At 45.0% G+C, this 19,334-nt stretch overlaps 2 protein-coding genes across 2 annotated transcripts in view; one reads left to right on the top strand and one right to left on the bottom strand.

Annotated features, from left to right (window-relative positions):
- Window positions 1–5,221, bottom strand: part of MAP3K21 (mitogen-activated protein kinase kinase kinase 21) — a 41,798-nt gene extending 36,577 nt beyond the window's left edge. Inside the window, exon 1 of the mRNA XM_065631845.1 lies at window positions 4,489–5,221. Within this exon, the coding sequence (XP_065487917.1) occupies window positions 4,489–5,221 (733 nt within the window). The remainder of the gene's footprint in view (window positions 1–4,488) is intronic.
- A 4,092-nt stretch (window positions 5,222–9,313) lies between these two features.
- The window catches only part of PCNX2 (pecanex 2), a 149,383-nt gene continuing 139,362 nt past the window's right edge, over window positions 9,314–19,334 (top strand). Inside the window, exons 1-3 of the mRNA XM_065631048.1 lie at window positions 9,314–9,481; window positions 15,676–15,881; window positions 18,557–18,674. Of these exons, the coding sequence (XP_065487120.1) occupies window positions 9,329–9,481; window positions 15,676–15,881; window positions 18,557–18,674 (477 nt within the window). The 5' untranslated portion in view covers window positions 9,314–9,328. The remainder of the gene's footprint in view (window positions 9,482–15,675; window positions 15,882–18,556; window positions 18,675–19,334) is intronic.

Raw genomic sequence — 19,334 nt, 5'->3', positions numbered from 1 at the left:
GATCTAAGCAATCCTTACAGCTCTACTTGTGACGTGAACAAGTCTTCTCTCTTCAAAACCGAGCCAAGAGACAAATTATGCACCCCACTGGTTTCAGAATTAAGTGAATCTGCTCAGGAGGTGGCAGATAGGCTTAACTCCATTTTCTTGCTCTTCCTCTCCCCAAACAGCTAGTGTAAAGATGCTAGGTGGAGAAGTTAGAGGCGAAGTAGTTTTTAAGAGTTCTTGAAAACCTACCCATCCTATTGTAAAGGTGTTTAACAGTGTAACTTGAGCAATCATGCTGCAAATAACCTGTAAAAGCAAAGAACCAGAGATAATTTGTTCTTGTTTTTCTCAAAACTCCAAGGCATCTTCCCTCATCAAAAGCAACTGATTCAACAGTTCCGTCAAACCGCATCACACTTCCTTTTGAGGTTTTAAAAACAAATGATTTCTATTTTCCAAATGTTTTTCATGAGACTAGTTTGAAGAATGTCACATTAAAGCGGATCATCCCATTGCAGTTTCACTGCACTCTTGTATGTTTGATTCGTTCCGATTTTAAGTGTTACTCTCAGCATTGTCACCTTATTCAACAATCCTTGAAACTCAAGCTGTTCTTGATGGTTTCAAAAAGTGATACGAAATCAACACACTTCAGAGAGCTGAGGGCAGCAAAGGATCCTGGGATGTCAGAGGAGCTGGTGAAAGCCATAGCAAACTGAACCCTACTTGCATATCCATCTACAACAAATGACTACAGAGTACTTTATCAGTATTGTGTTAGTACACATAATCTGCACTGAATTAACTTTGTGCTTTACTTGTACTCTTGGATGGGTCTGTGGGGTAAGCAAGATATTCAGAACCTTTTGTAATGCTTCCTAGAAGTACACAAAGTTAACGCACTAGAGATAAAGTGTTTTTATTTTTTTTAATGCAGAAGTACTGCACAGTCTGAAATCAATCCCAGAAACATGAACCTCTGCTTTCTCTACACTAGACTCTAGAAAGTAAAAACCTTGCAAAGTCTATCTGAACGTATTACTAGCTTTCTTCAGAATACTAAAAAATAATCAGGAAAGGCTGCACCAAGCCTCTAAACAACCACGTCTCATAACTAACAAGGTGTCCTTGCCCAGAAGAAAGCAATTTGATTCCCCTAGAGAAAAAGAGTTGCCCTTTCAAAGAGTCAGCAAAACAGATGAGATGTACTAAAAAAACCACATGTAACTATTAGTGTCCTGTCTTGTAGATGAATTCCTGGGTTTTACTTGTGTGTTTGGTTTTGGGTTTTTGTTTGTTTGTTTTTACTCATTTTTTTTTAAAGTAAAACTTAACTTTTTCATAATTAGTTGGCATGCTTAATCAAGACTAAGTTTGTACCCAGGAGATATATTTGAGAATGTTTGTATTTTCACAGTTTTTAAGATATCTGCTTTTCAGTCAAAGTATCATCCTTGACTACCCATGATGGTTTGCAAAACTTGAAATTTTATTTCAAACTTTTTCTTCAGATTTTAGATAGGTAAAGTCCACCTCTTAATTCTTAATTTTAGATTATCTCCTTAGTCTATAAAGTCTATCTAAGAACATAAGAACTGATTATGAGGAAGTTATTCTCAAAATAGACCATGTTCTTTTTCAGAGAAACTTTGTACCCTGTCACGTACACAAGGTTTTACAAAGCATCCAAAATTTGCAAAGCAACATTAGCAACCATGGTTACTATGTTTCATTTTATCACACGTAACCAAAGCTGAAAGAGTTATTTACACCTTTGTTTGGTCTACTTGTGAATAACATTAAAACATTACTTTTATTTTCCATGGACTCCAGAATTGGAGAAACTCTGCTACCAGCTAAACTCACCCTTACTTCCTTTTTCAGCCCTCACAACCAAGTCTGTTAGTTTTTCTTCCCAATATAGAAAACATTTCCCCATCTATTTATTTCCCTTTTCTTGCTTTATCAGAAACAAAAACCTTTTCCCACCTGCCAAAAGCAGCTCAAGGACACTTGTGCATACAAACCTAGATCGTCATTGCTCTTAATAAAACCCTGCTGCTTCCATGGCTCTTCTGTTTTTAGCACCTTCTCTCCAGTCATGTCAATTTGTCATCAGCAAAACTGCACTAGCTATGATGGCCCATAGATCCCAACTCCATAAAATTGCTCAGGGAGAAATAACACAAATGCCTTTGAGATGCTTGCTCTGTCCATTGTCTGCCAACGACAAGGCCAGACATACACCCTTTCCAGATCAAATATACTGGTGGAAGCCTTCCCCTGGCTGGAAAAATTAGTTCCTGCCTATTTGCTAGGGCAATAGGTTGGTGAGCATTCCTTACCACCCCATGTTAAGGGCAGTCATTTTTCCAATTCCTTCTTAACAGAAATAACTAAGCTAGCACAAAACCGATACTTTCTTCTCCTACCTAGAGCTGCTTAATGGAGAGCACCAAACCGCTGCCATTAGCAGTCCATGGAGAGCAGCGATGACCAGTTGAGGAACTGTGCAGCCAGATCCATCTTGCAGCTACAGCCACTGCTAGACTGTTACTAGCCACACCAAGCAATTTGATCAGTCAACCCTGGCAGCTTTCTGCTCCCACTACATAAGACTGGAAAGGACTACAGTGAAAGAATGAAGTGAAATCTTTGATGAATAGACGAGTTAACAAAACAGGGGATATTGTCTTGATTTGCAGTCATTTTAAATTAATGTTGTTGAACTTAAGTACTATGATATATTGTACCACTAGCACACCATTGTCTTCCAACATTATAATTTAGTTGGACGATCAAGAGACATAATTCTATTTAGAATATTCAATAATGTTCTCAAGCTTTGCTAAGATTAAGAAATATGGGTGAGAAAACAAAGTAGCTAAGTGATCACGCAACAACAGTTGTTAATAAAAAGCGGTAAATAGGCACATATGCTGAGGTTATAATCAAAAGTATATTTTTAAAATATTCTGCCATTATCCACATATACAGAGATGTTAATGGTAATTAGTTCACAACAGTCACCATCTCAGCTCTATGTGCTACGCTAAACTACAGGGTTATTAATTCATTTCAGATACGGACTTTGCCATTGTCACATTAGGGGGGCAGTGTGTAGCAATCCACTTTGTCTAAGGAAAGCCACTAAGGTACAGCAGCTCACTCTGAACACAGCAGCAAACTCAGAAGGCACAAGCTGCACACAGACAACTTGCTAGAAATTAAAGTGTTGGCCACGACCCTAAAAGTAAGTTCCAGGAGTTCATCATCTTGTGCTACAAACAGAACCAGAAACACAGATGAGCTAGGTCCTTTCTTTATCAAACAAATAGTGAAAGTATTCTCAGGAACAGTCCCATGACTGAGCCTTGTCTTAACAACCCATGCATGATGACCTTCAAGACACACTGCAAAGGCCTTTAAACAAATTGCTTCAAACTTGAATGGAGCTTTTTTATTTCTACTGGACTAGTTAAGGACTCTTAACTGGGGGGGGCAGGGGGGGGAAGTAACATTGTTGCAATTTGGACCATTCAGAACAAAAGGAAAGAGTGTAGAGGTGTCTTCAGACATTTACAGAATCACACAGATTTCCACTTTCAGGTCACCAATTCAAAACACAACTATAATGGTAAGTCATAAACACTTCTAGTAAGCCAGCCTTCCAACACCACAGCTGACAAAATCTTTGATGCTCTTGTATTGACAGGCAAACCAAGTATGGCACGAGTCGAGCAACTGCCTCAGTCTTTCAGGTGCTTTTGTCCTTGTCAAAGGATGAAAGCAAATCTGACAACTGCACAAGTGTTTCTACTCATTTTAAGCTACTGTAATTTCTACCTCAGTGTTCACTAAGTGAATGAATTGTAGCAATGCTCAAGCCATGCAATGAAAAACAGAAGCACACATCATTGCTGGGCAGCAAAACAGAAGCGATATACAAGGCACTTCATTTACTGCGACTTTTAAAGCTAGGACTACACAACGCATTGGAGTAAAAGAAGTCTAGCGGACTTGCAAGTGTGGTTGTGCAGAGAATTTTATCCCTCTTTGCTTTTAATGAGCTCCCATCCAAGAGAACAGGACTTTGCCCTGCACGCGTTGCAGGTAAGCCCTTTTCTCCCACCTTTTCACAGCGGGTCTGTAACCAGCTCATAGCAGCTAACCTGCCGACAGCCCCAGCTTCTGCCAGACGGTGCCCAAGCCGCCCAGCTTGCAAAACCCACCTCCCGGTGAAACTGGACTCCCGGACCGTGCCCGTCCAGGCCTGGCCGCCCGTCTCCTGAGCGAGCCGCCCACCGTCGGGCCGCGGCCACGGCCACGGCCAGCGCCGCCGCGCCGGGGCCCCCGCGCCGGGCAGCCTCAGGCGAGGGGCCGGCGCCGCGCTGCAGCCCGGCCGCGGCGGAGGAACGGGGATCCCCCGGCTGCCGCCTCACCGCCCGCTGCGGCCCGAAGGCCCCTCCTCACCCCCCACCTCCCCCGGTCGGGACTCACTGTTGCTCGACTTGAGGTCCCGGTGCAGGATGGGCACGATGGCCTCGTCGTGCAGGTAGAGCATGCCGCGGGCGATCTGCACCGCCCAGTTCACCAGGATGTGCGGGGGGATGCGGCGGCCTCCGCGGGCGGCCCCGGCCCCGGGGGCGGCGGCGGCGGCCAGGGCCCTGTTGAGGGAGCCGCCGCGGGCGAACTCCATGACGAGGCAGAGGTTGGGCTCCCGCAAGCAGACCCCGTGCAGGGCGATGATGTTGGGGTGCCTCAGCATGGAGAAGAGCTTGGCCTCCTGCCGCACGCTCTCCGCCGTGGCCGTGATGTCCTCGTCGGGGTCCTGCCGCGCCGCCTTCACGGCCACCTCCTGGCCCCGCCAGGTGGCCCGGTACACCTTCCCGAAGCCCCCGACGCCGATGATCTCCTGCAGCTCCAGGTGCTGGAAGTCGATCTCCGTCAGGCTGCCCGCGGGGTCCCCCCGCCCGCCGCCGGTCCCCGCCGCCCCGCCGCGCGGCTGGCGGGTCACGTAGTTGGCGGGGAAGATGCCGAGGCGGTGGCGGATCTTCCCCGCCCACCAGCCGTCGTCGCCGGACACGGCCGCGTCCTGCGACAGCACCTCCACCACGTCCCCCCGCCGCAGGCTCAGCTCGTCCTCGCCGCTCGCCTCGTAGTCGTACAGCGCCGTCCACAGCGGGCACGGACCCCCGCCAGCGGCCGCCGCCCCGGCGCCCGGCACAGCCATGGCAGCGACCTCAGCCCCGGCGGCCGCCAGCGCCGCCAACGCGGGGGCGCCCGCCCAGCCGCATCCTCACCTGCCGCCGCCGAGGGGGAGCCGCGGGAAGGGGGAGGGGTGGGGGCGCCGGTCAGGGGGAAGGGGCGGGGCGCGGGCAAGGGGCGGGGCACGCCCGGCCCGGTCGCCACCGCCGCCGCCGGGCTCCGGCAGGTAGGGCGCAAGCGCGCGCGCGGGGAAAGGCGGGCAGGGGAGTGGCGGTGCCCCCCGACCTCCCTCCCGCCTCCGCGCCCTGCCCCCGGCGATTGGCCACCGGCCGTCACGTGGGGCCGAGCGCTGGAGGCGGGCGGGGGGGCGGTGGTGGGAGCGGGCGGCCGGCGGGCGTGCGGGCAGGTAGGTGCCCGCGCCCGCCCTCCCACGCGCGCAGACTGGCAGGCTCCGGCCGCCGCGGCGGGCGGGCGGGGCGATCGCAGCGGTCCCGTCCGGCCAGATGTGACGGCACCGCCGGGCCCAGCCCGCCGCGCAGCGTCGTCGCGGGAGGGTTGGGGCAGAGGTGGCCCGAGCCCGCCCTGCGCGGAGCCGGGAAGGGTGCTGGGGTGAGCCGGTGGCGCCCGGAGAGGTGGTGGCGGCGTCTCGGTGCAGGCCGTCCTCAGGCGCCCGCCCCGGGTTGCTGCGTCCTTCGCGGACGGCAGAGCGGGTCGAGGGATTCGTGCCTCCGCCAGCAGCTTCCCCTCTCCTTCGTTGTACGGTGTTGGGACTTCACCAGAATAAAACCCAAGCAGTTTCTGAAGAAACTGAACTTCCTCAGTTGGTGTTTCCCCTTTCCCGCGCCCCGCCGCTCCTCGGCTCCCTCCCCTGCTCGCTGTCCCGTCCGCGCACGGGCTGAGACGGTCCCGGCTCCGGGGCGCGATCACACCATCCTTTCGTTAGGAGCTTGCCTGGAAAATGCTGTGTATGTGCTATTTCTGGATAAAAATTTAACTGGCTTTAGGTGAAAAAGTCGTATCACTTCCTAAACTGCAGTGGTCGTTTCGTTGGAAGTCAGAGGGAAGTGTATGGGCTGGGGACGTACTCTCTTCTCAGCACTGTGGGAAGCGTGGTTCAAAGTGGAACTCTCAGAGTTGATCACTTTGTGCTGCGGTACCTGTTGTTCTGGACGCGGCTGCTGTCAGCAGAAGCCCAGAGGTGGAAAGAAGAGGCTTGGGGAAAGTGCCAGACTGCCCTGCCAGGTAGAAAAAATAGGTGTGATGGATGCCTCTCAACTTCTTGCACAAAACGCCACATCCAGAGCACTGTATGTCCCTACATAATCACAAAATTTGCAACTGGATATCACAGGACTAAGGCTCCAACATAAAGACAGTAATTTAAAAAAATTAAAATCACCGTATCAAAAAATCATAAATTCTTGTTTATTCCACAGTCTAAACTGTGTCTATAGTGGTAGACACAAGGCAAAAAGAAAGTTACACAGAAGGTGACTTACTGAACCATGTTAACCAGAAAGAAAGAATGCAGAACCAGCATGTCTGTTTAGTCTTTTCCCATTTCCTTTAATGTAAGAGAATGCCTTGCAGCTATTCAGAGGGATAATTATAAGCCCTTTCCTTATCTGCATATTTGCTTTATTATAAAAGCCATAAAGTATGTTGTAATAGAAGCATTCTGCCACACAAATTCCACCTTGAACTTTATCTGTTATCTAAAGGAATCTGCGGGAACTAATTAAGTGAGGAATGTTTTGGATCAGGTAAGGCATTGGTTGCAGGACAGTGAAAAGTTAAAATATTTATTTGGAGCTATTATTCAAAAATTTACTCTCTGAAGTACCATTACCTACTAGCAACTGCTATACTCGGGTTATTCTTCGTTCAGTGTTTCTGCAGCACCTAGTGCCCTAGGATCCTGGGATGTAATTGGTGTTCCTAGGAGTTCTGATAATGGAAATGACGTTGCGGGGAACACTGTCAAGCGGCTGTAACGTTTCTGGTGGCACCACCTAGTGGAGTCACCGTTGGGAAGAACAGCGGACAGAGGGCAAAGCTTTCGGCTCAGTCTGTCATTGGCTTCTCTTGAGAGAAAAGTGGTCACATTTTTCATCTTTGGCACTCCTGCAACTGTAGGTGTAGTACTGTGCATCTGCGCTGTGTCCAGAACACGTATCCTGAGCTGGAAGTTACAGGAACCCTTCATTCCTGCAAGTAAAATGATACCAAAAATTGTTTAGTGTCAACATCATCTGAAGATAAGGAAGAGTTGAAAATTTGCGAGATGAGCGGACAAGTCACCCTAACAAGACCCAGTGTTATATCAACTCTGATGAAGCCTTCACCACCTGGGGCTTCCAAAGAATAACCTACATGAGTTAGAGGGCTCAAAAACAGAGGAGGTTTTGAAGAAGCTTTTAATTTCCATCTCTTCTTACCCATCTCTCTTTTTTGAAGCTGTGCGTGTAAATATTCTTATTTGCCAGTATGCATATGGAAAAGAACTTCAGTAGTTTCTGCTAAATTAATGTTTTTAATTACTAGATATCAAAAATGTTATTTGTAGCAGGCTATTGCACTTGATTTGATCATTACATTTGTGTTAACTAACTGTCATCTTTGAAAAGAAGCTGGAAAGGGTAAAATAAAAATTTTCCACTCAACAAGGGAGAGGTTTAGGTAGGATGGGTACACAGGGGAGGCACACGAGGCAGTGCTGGGACTGTGCCTCCTTCACACAGATCAAAAGACTTCCCTGCTTACCAAGGACACACCAAACAAGTACTCAAGCCCCATGGCTACAGATCCACAGATGTGTGAGTGTGCCAGTGCCCCTGAAGGAAGCGGTGCCATTCGTGCCAGCCGCTTGTTCGTGCTGCTGTATCATCCCTCCCATCAAGCTGACACAGGCATCCAGCGTGGCCACATCGCCTGCAACATCAGGAAGCGAGCTGAGATGTGGTGCATTAGCTCACAAATGTGGTTGTTTAATTGCATCTCTGGTGTCTTTGTCTAAAAAATCCATACAAGGCATGCTGGAGCAGTGTGTCAGGAGCAATGAAAGTGGAGTAAATTTGGTCCAGAAATGTGCAAGTTGCATGGCTGCCTTCATTTCATACATGCGTCCTTCACAAAACTGCAATAAAAGCCTGTAAACGTGGAAAAGTCCCCAGAAGGGGTTGATGAGAGACATACAATTGAAGTTCACTGCTATTTTATGATGGCAGAGGGTGAGAGGAAGGGAGCGCTGTGTACAATTGACTCTGGTGTTCACAGCCCAGCCTTACACCCCTTCCTTCTGGGTTATGCCCTGTATCCTTATCCCACATCCTTTATTGCCTTTGGCCTCAAGCTTTCACTTGGCTCCATCCTCCGCTTCAGCTCCTCTCCTCACTGCTTCCCACATCTGTCTTTCCCCCGTCCTTCATGTGCCTTTTCCTTTTGCTAATTTGAGGTCAGCTGCTGTGAAACTCTTTAACACAAAAGTCTTTCTTGTAAGAAATCTAATGGCTTTTACAGAATTTCTCCACCTGCCTGTCCAAAATACAGCTCAAAGCAACACAAAAAGGTCAACACTGAAGCTGGGTAGAGCTTGAAGCTCAAAAGCTCGTGATGCGTCAGGTAAAATTAATAACCGGCAATGAAAACGTAGGCGGCGGGGGGGTGTGACCGATGAGGGGAGCAGCGCATCTGGCTGATGCCGGTGCTGCCCCTTTGCCGCGCATTTTTTGCACCTGTGAAGCAACCTCGCTGCCGCCCCGGGCGGAACGCCGCGGTGACGGACGCCTCCGCGCCAGAGCTGTCTCCCGCCTCCGCCCGGCCCCCTCTCCTCCCTGCGGCTTCCGTACGCCGCCGCCCACTCCCACCAGGCGGGCCTGGTCCTCCCGCCCGGCAGTGGGGCGGCGCCCCCCGCGCCGTACCGCGGCGGGGACGAGGGGGACGCCGTGCCCGGGGCGGAGAGGGGGGTGGCCCGTAGCGGCGCCCTCCCGGCGGCGGCGGCGGCGGCGGCGGCGCTCGGGGTGGGGCGGGCGGGATGCTCAGCGTCGCGGGGCACCATGGGAGAATCCGCGGGCGCCCGGCATGGCGACGGCGGCGGGCGGCTGAGGGGCGGCGGTGGCGGCGGGGGGCGGCCATGGTGTCGCCGGCGGCGCGGCTGGTGGGGCAGGGCGTGTGGGCGGCGCTGACCGGGGGCTGGTACCACGACCCGGAGCAGGGCGCCTTCACCAACAGCTGCCACCTCTATCTGTGGCTGTTCCTGCTGACGCTGCCCATGGCCCTGCACCTGGTGAGAGCCGGCCCGGGGCGCGGGGGGGGCTGAGCGGGGCGGGAGGGGGCGCCGCGGACCGCGGCGTGGAGGCAGCAGCGGAGAGGGCGACGGGGGATAAACTGACCCCTGGGAGGGGTTAAAAAATAGGCATATTGGCTTTTAGGTGAGGATTTTGTGTCTAAAGGTGAAGGGGGGTAGTCTGGGGCCGGACCTCTTGGCCCGGCTGAAGCAGGCGGGTAGGGATACGTGGGAAGGGGTGCGATGCTGGACTCTGTGAACGCCCAATGACCGTGTGGACGTTCGTTCAAAAAACAAAAAAAAACCACCAAAAAACTTCTAGACACATTTTTTGTTTCAAGTCTGTTCCAGTCTTACCTTCTGAGAAGGGTAAATAAATGGAAAAATCCCAAACCCAAGTAACTAGTATGCCTTGCTGAATGTCACTGGTGAGTCATGTGGCTTTTTGGCGACATGCAGCTCCCTTTGTGCTGAAATTTAAACATTGCAAATAAATAATTTTAATAACTAGAGTTTATTTGCCAGACTTTAAAATTATTTTCCTTGAGAACTTGAAACTTTTGCTCTATTTTTCTGTGTTTTCCTACTGTGTTTTTCTCACTTAAAAGTATAGTTTGCTGGATCATTGCATCTATTCATTAGCATGTTCTTTAGTGATTGTAGGTTAATTTTGCCTCCATTGGAAACTATTTACATCCCTTTGGTTCTCACGGTGACTCAACTAAATTCTTTACTAAGTTCCGTAGAATTTTTTTTTGTTGGATAAAATTTCTAAATAGGTTTCTTTTCCCTCCATGGTCAGATATTGGCCTGATTTTGTAAAGCAAAGAGCATTCGTGAATCCCTCTGCAACCCCAGTGAAAAGGAAACCTTGTATTTTTAAAAATCAATTTATGTACCACATTTTGTGGCATGGATTGCAGTGAATTCCTGCAAGCACGGATCATGGAGTTAATGGACCAAGATAACAATATGCTTTCTTCTGATTGATAGGGTCTATTTCCTCCGTAAACCAGCAAGAGTCTTACGTTGTGGAATTTACTGTCAAAGTGATATGTGTGATTATAAAGAAAAAGTTAAGGTTAACTTTTTTCCAGTTGATGTTAAGTATGTATCTGAAAGATACTGAAAGAGTATGTATTTCCTTGTGGGAAACTTCTGAACTAATAGCATAGAAGAAGGCATGCAGGGTTACACAAAAGAACACTGGATACAAAGATGGTAGGTCAGAGCTAGGGTAAAAAAAAGACATTATTTAAAGGGAAGGGGAGAAAACCTAACTTATCTACTGAACTTTCCATCGGGCTTCATCTTTGCCTATCTAGATGGACTTGCTTTTTACGCAGACTGGCTGACTTTTCTGATGAATCATCTGGTGAAATGCAGGACTTGTGTTCTTGAGCTAATGTACTGCTATGAGAATTCCTTATCTTGATACAAATAATGCATTTATTATGCTGGCTGCTTGAGAGTAATGATTTCCTCAGGTATTTGTTTTCTTGCTTTTAAATGGTTAGACTTCGTAAACTTTGTGCAAGACATGTATTCTTGCCATTTAGAAACTTGAACCCACTTTTTGACTAAAGGATTTATTTGGGAAATGTTATTTATAATATTATATTCAGTAATGTTTGGGGTGATATTTATGTTACACACTCAACACCAGTAATTTTGGATTTAGCTAAAGCAGTCACTGACATTTCTTGAAATGGCAAAGTCAAAACAAATTAGAGTACTACTTTTTAATATTTTCTTTTGCTTGGAATAATCTTACTTACACTTTCAGAAAGTCTCTCTGAAACAGTTTGGTTTGAATGAAACGGAAAAACTTTTCCAGCTGGTTTTAGATTTTTCACACTGGCTCAGCAGAGACGTGCTGACAGTAGCATCGAGAAGATTATAGTATCAAGTTGTTTCTGTCATGTGAATCGAGGATTTCATTCTCTCACTTTGTCAGCATAGCGTACTTTGATACTAATCGTTCTGTTATTAGCTTCCCCACTCCTGAAAATGCAATCTCTGTTTCCATCTCTTCCTTTTCTTTCTCATTTATCCTTTGTAGTAATAAATATACAATTAAAAATGTACACTGGATATTATTTGGAGCATCAGTGCTGGTAAAATCAACTTTCAGAATTGTAATGAGATCTCTTCTAACTTTGCCATGTCAACTCTCATGATAGATTAAGAATTAAATTTGTCTTATTCCACCAAACAGTCCAGGGTTCCCAGGTGTTTTGTGCATGAAAATAGTGGTAATTGTTATACAAAGCCACTGGGCTGAATTCAGCCCCAGTGAAACACCAGCGATGCAGAGATGAGGAATGCTTGTACTATAGCTTATTTTACAAGCCACAAGAGAATGTGCATCCACATTTCAGTGAGTCCCCAGAACAGCTTAGCGAGTTTCTTCTGCTTTTTGTTGGACAGGAAGCCATTGAACTTACATGGTTATTACCTCTTACGCATTAGATCTTCAAATCATGCTGTGACAGGAGAAGTACAACATGGCAGTATAAGGGTGCGGACACATAAATTACTCAGAAGCAAACTGTAATAAAACTTGCAGTGTGTCAGCTGCTTCCAGTCCCCTTTGGCCACACTTTACCCCACTTTATCTCCCTGTAAAAGTAAGGGTATGTATACCTCCACAGAAGAGAGGTAAGCTACACTATCCTAAGGGAGGTGGGCTACGCTGCATCTACTGTATTTATTGTGTGGCAGGATACACACAACTGAGTGTACAACTCTGGAATTTTGTTTGCTACCTGTTTTTCCATGTTTATACTGTGGGATGGACATCTCTTGGTTATTAATTTAGCTAAATTAACATAAAAATATTTATCTTTGGCTCCAGTATTACATCTCCCACTCATACCTCTGCCAGCCTGATGGTAGTGGCTGACTGCATATTTATTTGGTAGTTTCCTCACTTACGTTCTGTAGCACACCAAGGCAGTGAGGCCTAGGTCCAGCACTGTCTTCCTTTGATGCCCCAGTTGCCCAAGCATCAGCTGGGATACATCTGGGTCTAATCAACTTTAATCATTCAGTCCACTTTACAAGGTGTGGTGCTTGGTTCAAAGATTACATACCTTTCTAGTAGGAAGTATATACCTCAGTCACCTCTGCCTTTGTGATACTCAGATAACATTAGTAGACATGAAAAAGAATTTGGCCGTTCCTCTGCGAGCGATCTCTGGGCAGGCAGAAGCCCCAGGCACAGGCCCTCCCTACATGGGCAGGTCAGCTCTTCTGCATTTTCACTAGTAAGTCAGGCCACATTTGGAAGATGCCAGCCTGCCCTTCTGCCTGTGACCCCACGCCGTTCTAGTGCAGGGTATAACAGCAGAAGCTACTGGAAAACAAAAAGTACATTATTGTACAGTTTTTAATTGGGCAAGAGCAAAGACAGCTAGAGCTACAGCTTCCACAGAAACCTGTGGGATGTCACAAAGCCTGCTTTCTAATTAATTTGTATTTATGGATGGTTTATTTTTTAGCTTCTAATAAGATGTCAGCTCAATGGAAGCTTTTCCTGTCACTGGGGTGGCAATCAAAAGGCCAGAGAGCTGTGTGGGTTCCTCTTGTTAATGCAGGAGGTGTGCTGCTGTGACCTTGTCCCAGTGGGGTGCATTCTCTCAAAGTTAGTTGAAAGTAGCCAAAGAATTAAAAAGTTATTCAGCAGAGGGAATGGAGAGAGATGATGAATACACAGACACATGGCATGATTATAAAGCCTCGTTTCCATAGGAAACCAGGCTAATTATAACTATAGTGCATCAAAAGTGAATCTATCATGTAATTCCTCAGCGGTCTATAACTTAATTTCTCCTTAGCTCAAGCAGATTTGATAGCTCTCACCTATTTACCTGGGAACACGAACTGCAGTTATATGATGCTTGTACTCTTATGCAAGAGGCCTGATTCAGAAAATCAAAACCTTTCCATTCTCAGCTTCACCTTTCTCCTAATTGCTCACGTGGGTGGAGAGCAAGCTGCTGGCTTGTACTACTTAGCTTGCCCCAAGATTCAGGACATTAAGGATGTGCTGGCCTTATTATGCGTAGGCAAGCTTGGAATTGTGAGCATGCATGGCACGTACATGGGGGAAATGCTGTGTATCCCAAGCAGACGGTCAGGGAGAGCACGGGCTGGCTCGGCTGCATCTCTGGTAGGTCTAGTCACAAGATAGGGATGAGGACATGCAGCACTCAGCATTTGCTGTAACTGGCCCTCTTTTCCACCATCTAGGAACTTCCTTTGATTCTCTCCTGTAGCGTGCTCTGTGCACCCACAGACTGCGTTCCTGGTGGTCTCTTTTTGTTGTGTCCTCTTGACATTATTCATATAATATTTATTAAACTTTATGAATATAGCCTATAGAGCATTTCTTTTCTAGTGGCTCATTCTGAGCTGTTACTTAGTAATGAGCAGTCAGCTTGTGCTTTTTAGTGTGTAATCGAAGAGATTTCTCGGAAACCGAACAAATCCTTCCTTTCAACAAATCATTACAGGTACTTGCTTATCATTCTTTGTGAAACCAAGCAATTTTTAACTTGTGTTTTGCAAATACATTAGTCATAAAACACAAGTTCTTCAACGCCATCCACCAAACTTTATACCCTGAGAGCATGACCTTTCTGGCTCAGATTCGCTAAATAACTGAAGGGCATGCGTAGTTTCGGTATATACATGGTACCACAAAGTATTCTTAACAGACTAAGCCTCAACTTGTAGAAAGTAATGTCTTTCTTATTAGGGATCATTAGTAGTACCTACGTGCTAAATAGCTTCTCCACTTTTGTGCAATAGATTCTTTGTATGTGAATCAGAATAGTAATAAAAAAGGACTTGCCTGGAAATTTTCGCATGTACATTTTGAAGGTATGAAGTCTCACTAAGCCAAAAGCAACAGCAGAATAGCAACCCACTTGCTTGTAATAACACAGAAATGATTCAGTATATTCATTTCAACATCGAGATAAATGTGATGACTTGTTTTGGAGATGAAGTTTGCCTTTCTCCTTTCACCTGTGTGGTCAGTATGGTTTATTTGTGAATCTGAAAAGAATTCTAATCTTTTGCATCCGAATACTCCTTGACCTACAATGCTGATACTTAAAATGATAGATATAGGCTCAAAGTAAGACCATTCTTAAAAAATTAACTTCAGTAGGCTTTTAGCAAATCCTGAGCATTGAAAATCTTCCTTTCTCCCCTGCCCTACAAATTGTGCACGGCTATAGTAATGCTCTGTTTAAAAAGCAAACCTGAGAAGAAATTAAAGTCATTGTGAGACTGCAACTGCGTGACAACAATACATAAGGGTGTTCCATTACTATAATGATAAAGGCTTTTGCCCTTTAATTATAATTGCAAACGTTCATTGCTATGATTTGTCCTTTACTGTAAGGAAGTATTTACATATAAAAATGTTGTTAGTATGTGATGTCCGTGAAAGAACTTTACAGACTATAGTTGAACTGTAACTTAATGACTAGGAAATACAGTGTTCATCACAGATCATCAGCAAACATATCACAGACAGCTGCAAATTAACAATTATGAACTTCAGAAAAAGAATTCAAAGAGGCTGGCTTTCTAAATGCATTCTATTCATTTGTTTTGACTAGTCCTGATAAATTATTTAAAATTCTTCAGTGGTAAAGAAACTTGGGAACCTGTTGTGAAATGTTAGAAAAAGGAGATCAAACTACAGCATTTTACAGCTAAATCATAACTGAGAAGTACAGTAAGATGACAGTATTTTTCAAAAGGGGGTTCCTCTTTGTAGGTAACTAATGTTTGATTTTATGTCTGTATTTTTATAAGTTCATAGTTTAGGAAAGGCTGCAGCTGCATTATCCTGGTAATGCAGTATTTTAAAAGGTTTTACAATGTTTGTCAATTGTGAGTTTTTTACTGATTGTTGTTAAAGAAATAAATAATACCTACAGCTAATCCAAAGAAGAATGTCTTGTAAAATGGTTTGAAATGTGAACAAATCCTTAGACCTTTTTTGTGAGCAGACCTCAAGTATACTGTATGAAGATGCACTATTTCTTGTGGTTGCAAAAATAGCAGGGGTACAAATAATAGATAATAAGGAATAAAGAGTTTGAAAATTTAAAAAAAAATAGTAGCACCTTCTCAAAGTGTTTTGATTATGTCTTTATTATTTCTTTCTGTAGGCTTTTCCAGCAAATGCAGTTACAGTTTTTGTATACTGCAGCTCAGTGACAGTGTTCTTCACAGTAATAAAGGTGATTAGTTACCGTCTGCACCTTATGTTTGATAAAGGTGAAGTAATTCAGCAAAAGCTCTCAAGAAAAAATGGAAGGCAATGTAAAGATACAGAGGTTCCAAAAGGAAACACAGTTCAGCCCTCAAATCATAGGTAAGGTTTTCATTGTACATTGCTGGTACTTTTGGTGAAATGCGTGAGTTTGCACTATGGTCCTGCATAGCAGAAATACCTGTTGACTGTAGGAAAACTCCTTACAGGTGTGTGAGGAATGGCAGTTTTAAAAACCTGGTGCTTTTATTTTTGGTGGCAGCAGCTTGCTTGTGGTGAAGCAGGCAGAGCTGCACCTGATGCAGAGAGTGGTGGGGCAGCAGCTGGGCAGATGAAGGCGGAAGGAGAAGACCTCTTTGGGAGGCGCTAAAGGATCTTGGAGAAAGCCTGGGAGAAGGTTTCTGGGGAAGCCTGAAGTGCTTGCTCTTTCCTCTTGCTGCTGTGCTTACCTGCTGGGAAGAGGAGAGGAACCGGCATGCACCTGTTGGCAAAGAAAATGCTTTAATATCATCACAGCTTTGAAAGCCTGAGCTCATGTTGCCGTTGTGTCCTTATAGTAACTCCCCCCTCAGATCACACCTAGATGTGTAAGTTGCTTTTGTCCCTTACATTTTATTGTGACTGCCTATGATGTTTCTGTGGTCCTGTTCATGAGGAAAGATAGAACTGCTTTTATTTCTCAGGAGCATTTGGTACTTATTTGCAGCCTCTCTACTGAGGAGCCAAGTACTCTGTCTTTGCTGCAAAGAAACAATCAAAGTCAATGAGGCTGCCTCCAGGCTGAGATAGTATTAAAGGTAAAAACAGTATTGGGCTAAAGCCCAGTACTAACATTTTCCAGATTTGTGTATAGGTAGAATATTCCACTGTATGCTTTTTGGAATAAATGGAGACCTCTCTTGCTGGTTTTTCAAGCTTGAATCATACAAACAAGTGAAGCTGGCAAGCAGCTTCCAGTGTTCCCAGGTGTTACGACAGATGTGAAAAATGCTGAAATAAGGTACATCCACTAGTGACGGCAGCATAGAAATGTCCAAACAAAGCTTAAACCGAGTAAGTTTGTTACAACTACCAGTCAAGTTTCAACAGAGAGCTCAGTATAAAATAACTTCTTCGGGTATTTTTTGGTGCATTTGCAGTGGCTACTGCCAGCTCTGTGCAAGCTATCAAGATTGTTTGTGTACCTAAATGCTACTGTTCTTCTGTGTGTTTACATGTGTACATCTGTGCTATGCTCCTGGCAGTGACATTGGTTGGACTTAATGATCTTAAAGGTCTCTCTTTACCAAACAAATATTTCTATGATTCTGTTATGGGGAGTGTCGAGATCTGCCTGCATCAAGGCTCTTCTGAGAAATGCCTCTTACATGTGCCACTAATCATATAAGGTTTTTATTTTAGATTGGGTGATGCCATTCGGGCTCTATTCCTCTAGTTCTCGCCAGCCCACAAAGCTATTTCCTATTTACAGGTGTCTGATACAGTTATTTAAAAGGCTTATCAGTTGTTCTAGGCTGGCTTAAATTTAAACAGAACCTCAGTGTTTTCCTGTTCACTAGCTAATGAAATTAATGCAAACTTTCATTATTCTGCCTTTGCTTTGGCCTAGAAGTGGAATCACTTAAAACTTGAGTGTTAAATCACATAACTCTTCCTCCTAGGAGGTGCTAGGCACAACAGTCCATTATTTAGTACTTGATCAGAAAATAAAGAACTTAGTATTTTGACTAGATGGATGACAGAAGTTTTTAAACAGGCTCTGGTAGTTGGCAGGTTAGTTGAACAAGTTTTCGAAGCAAGCTAACTAGTAAAAAAAAAATGTGGAAAGGTGACTGAGACCTCCAGGTAAATAATTTTATAGCTTATATACAGCTGCAGGGTTTTTAAAATAAGTTTTGGGAGAAAAAACCTCACCAACAAGCAAATAAGCCTAAACCCTCTCTTTTTGCCATTTCACTGTAGTGTTGATATTTTTTTTTTTAAACTGAATTTTTGTTGTATTATACTCAAGAGCATGTGTTGCTTCTCATTAGTAAACCTTGTCCATAAATACTTTCTTCTATCTATGGAAAAGCTAGCAGAAAGTATGTGTAAAAAGAGTTAGCAGATCATTGAATGCACCAGGAAAGGAAGTGATCAACAAGTTGCCTATAACATATGAAATTAGTAATAGATATATGCTTGCCTTGGCTAAAACCAGAGGAACAACTTTATTTTGTGGTCTCATAATTATATGAATACACATTAGGTATTGCATTTCAAATGGTTGCTTGATGGGAGGTTTGTAAATAAGCAGGCAGTTAGGTAAGCAATATGTATACCAGGGTACAGTCAAAGGACGTAAAAAGCAAAAATTGTGAAAGGAGTAGCGTTTGACTGTTATACGTCTAAGGAGAAGCCCCAATAAATGCCAATAAATCTGTGTGTGTGTCAGGCAGGCTAAGTGACATTATAAACACATAGGGGGTTTGAAGAGATGTCATTATATTTCTCATAGCAATGCTTACCGCGGAAGACACCAGAACCATTTTTATACCGAAGGTTTTTTAGTTATTTATTTTTAGCAAGTCGTCTTGGTGAGGAAGGAGGTGCAAAATGGGCTTACAGTATTTTTCAGCCCTGTGCTTTTAGTATTGGAGGGGGAAAATGTGCTTTCGCTTCATTGCACTGTGCTACTTTTTCCTATCCTGTTATTATTCCTCAGCTTTTCCCCAAAACTCACTGTGATCCTCTGTGGTAAGAGGCATTGCTTTATTTTTCATTTGCTTCCTTTTCAGCAATAACACCGGGGATAATGGTGTCATCGGTGAGACCAACCAAAATGACTCTACCCAAACGATTCATGACAGTTCAAGGGCACAGGCTCTGCACTCCCAGAACTCACTTGGAGCCATGGTTAGTATGAAGTTTTCTGTAATGGTGTCTTCATGTGGGGCACAGCTGGCCACATGGTGTTTCGCATTGCCAGGCACTCATCACTTGAAGCGTAGGAGGAGGAAGGGCTGTTCCTTGGATCTACTAGGTCTACCACTGCTGTCGGTCAGCCTTGCCCTAAAGGTTTGGGTTTGCAGAGCTGAAACTGGTATACCTAATTCTGTGCTTCTTAGGAGGGGTCTGTCCGCTCTATAGATACCAAATGGCCTTTGTAAATCTTGCCAAGAGCAACTGGTTTTTATGGCTGCTTTGAGAGAAGGGAGAGGCTAATGCAATCAGAGCAGCCTCTTGTTGCCTTAGAAGGGATCTGCTCCTGGAGCATTAATAATTTGGTTTTGTGTAAGTGACTTACACTTATAAAACGAACCCTACACATCTCTTGAGTAGTTAAACAAAGCATAAAAAACATTATTTAAATCTAGGAGATGTCTACATGAGGTTAAAGATACATGTATGTGTATTCCATGCCATTGGCCATGCTTTCTAAATCAATAGTGTCTGAAGTGATGAAGGGGAGGTATGTAGATGTTATTATTAAAGCAAGAATAGAAACACCCATGAGAAGGTTGAAGAGTTAAGGATCAAAAAATTAAGAAACGGAATGAACACTGTCTGTGTAAT

The sequence above is a fragment of the Caloenas nicobarica genome, chromosome 3 (genome assembly GCF_036013445.1).
Source record: "Caloenas nicobarica isolate bCalNic1 chromosome 3, bCalNic1.hap1, whole genome shotgun sequence".
Taxonomy (NCBI): domain Eukaryota; kingdom Metazoa; phylum Chordata; class Aves; order Columbiformes; family Columbidae; genus Caloenas; species Caloenas nicobarica.
This window is presented reverse-complemented; position numbering and strand designations above follow the sequence as displayed.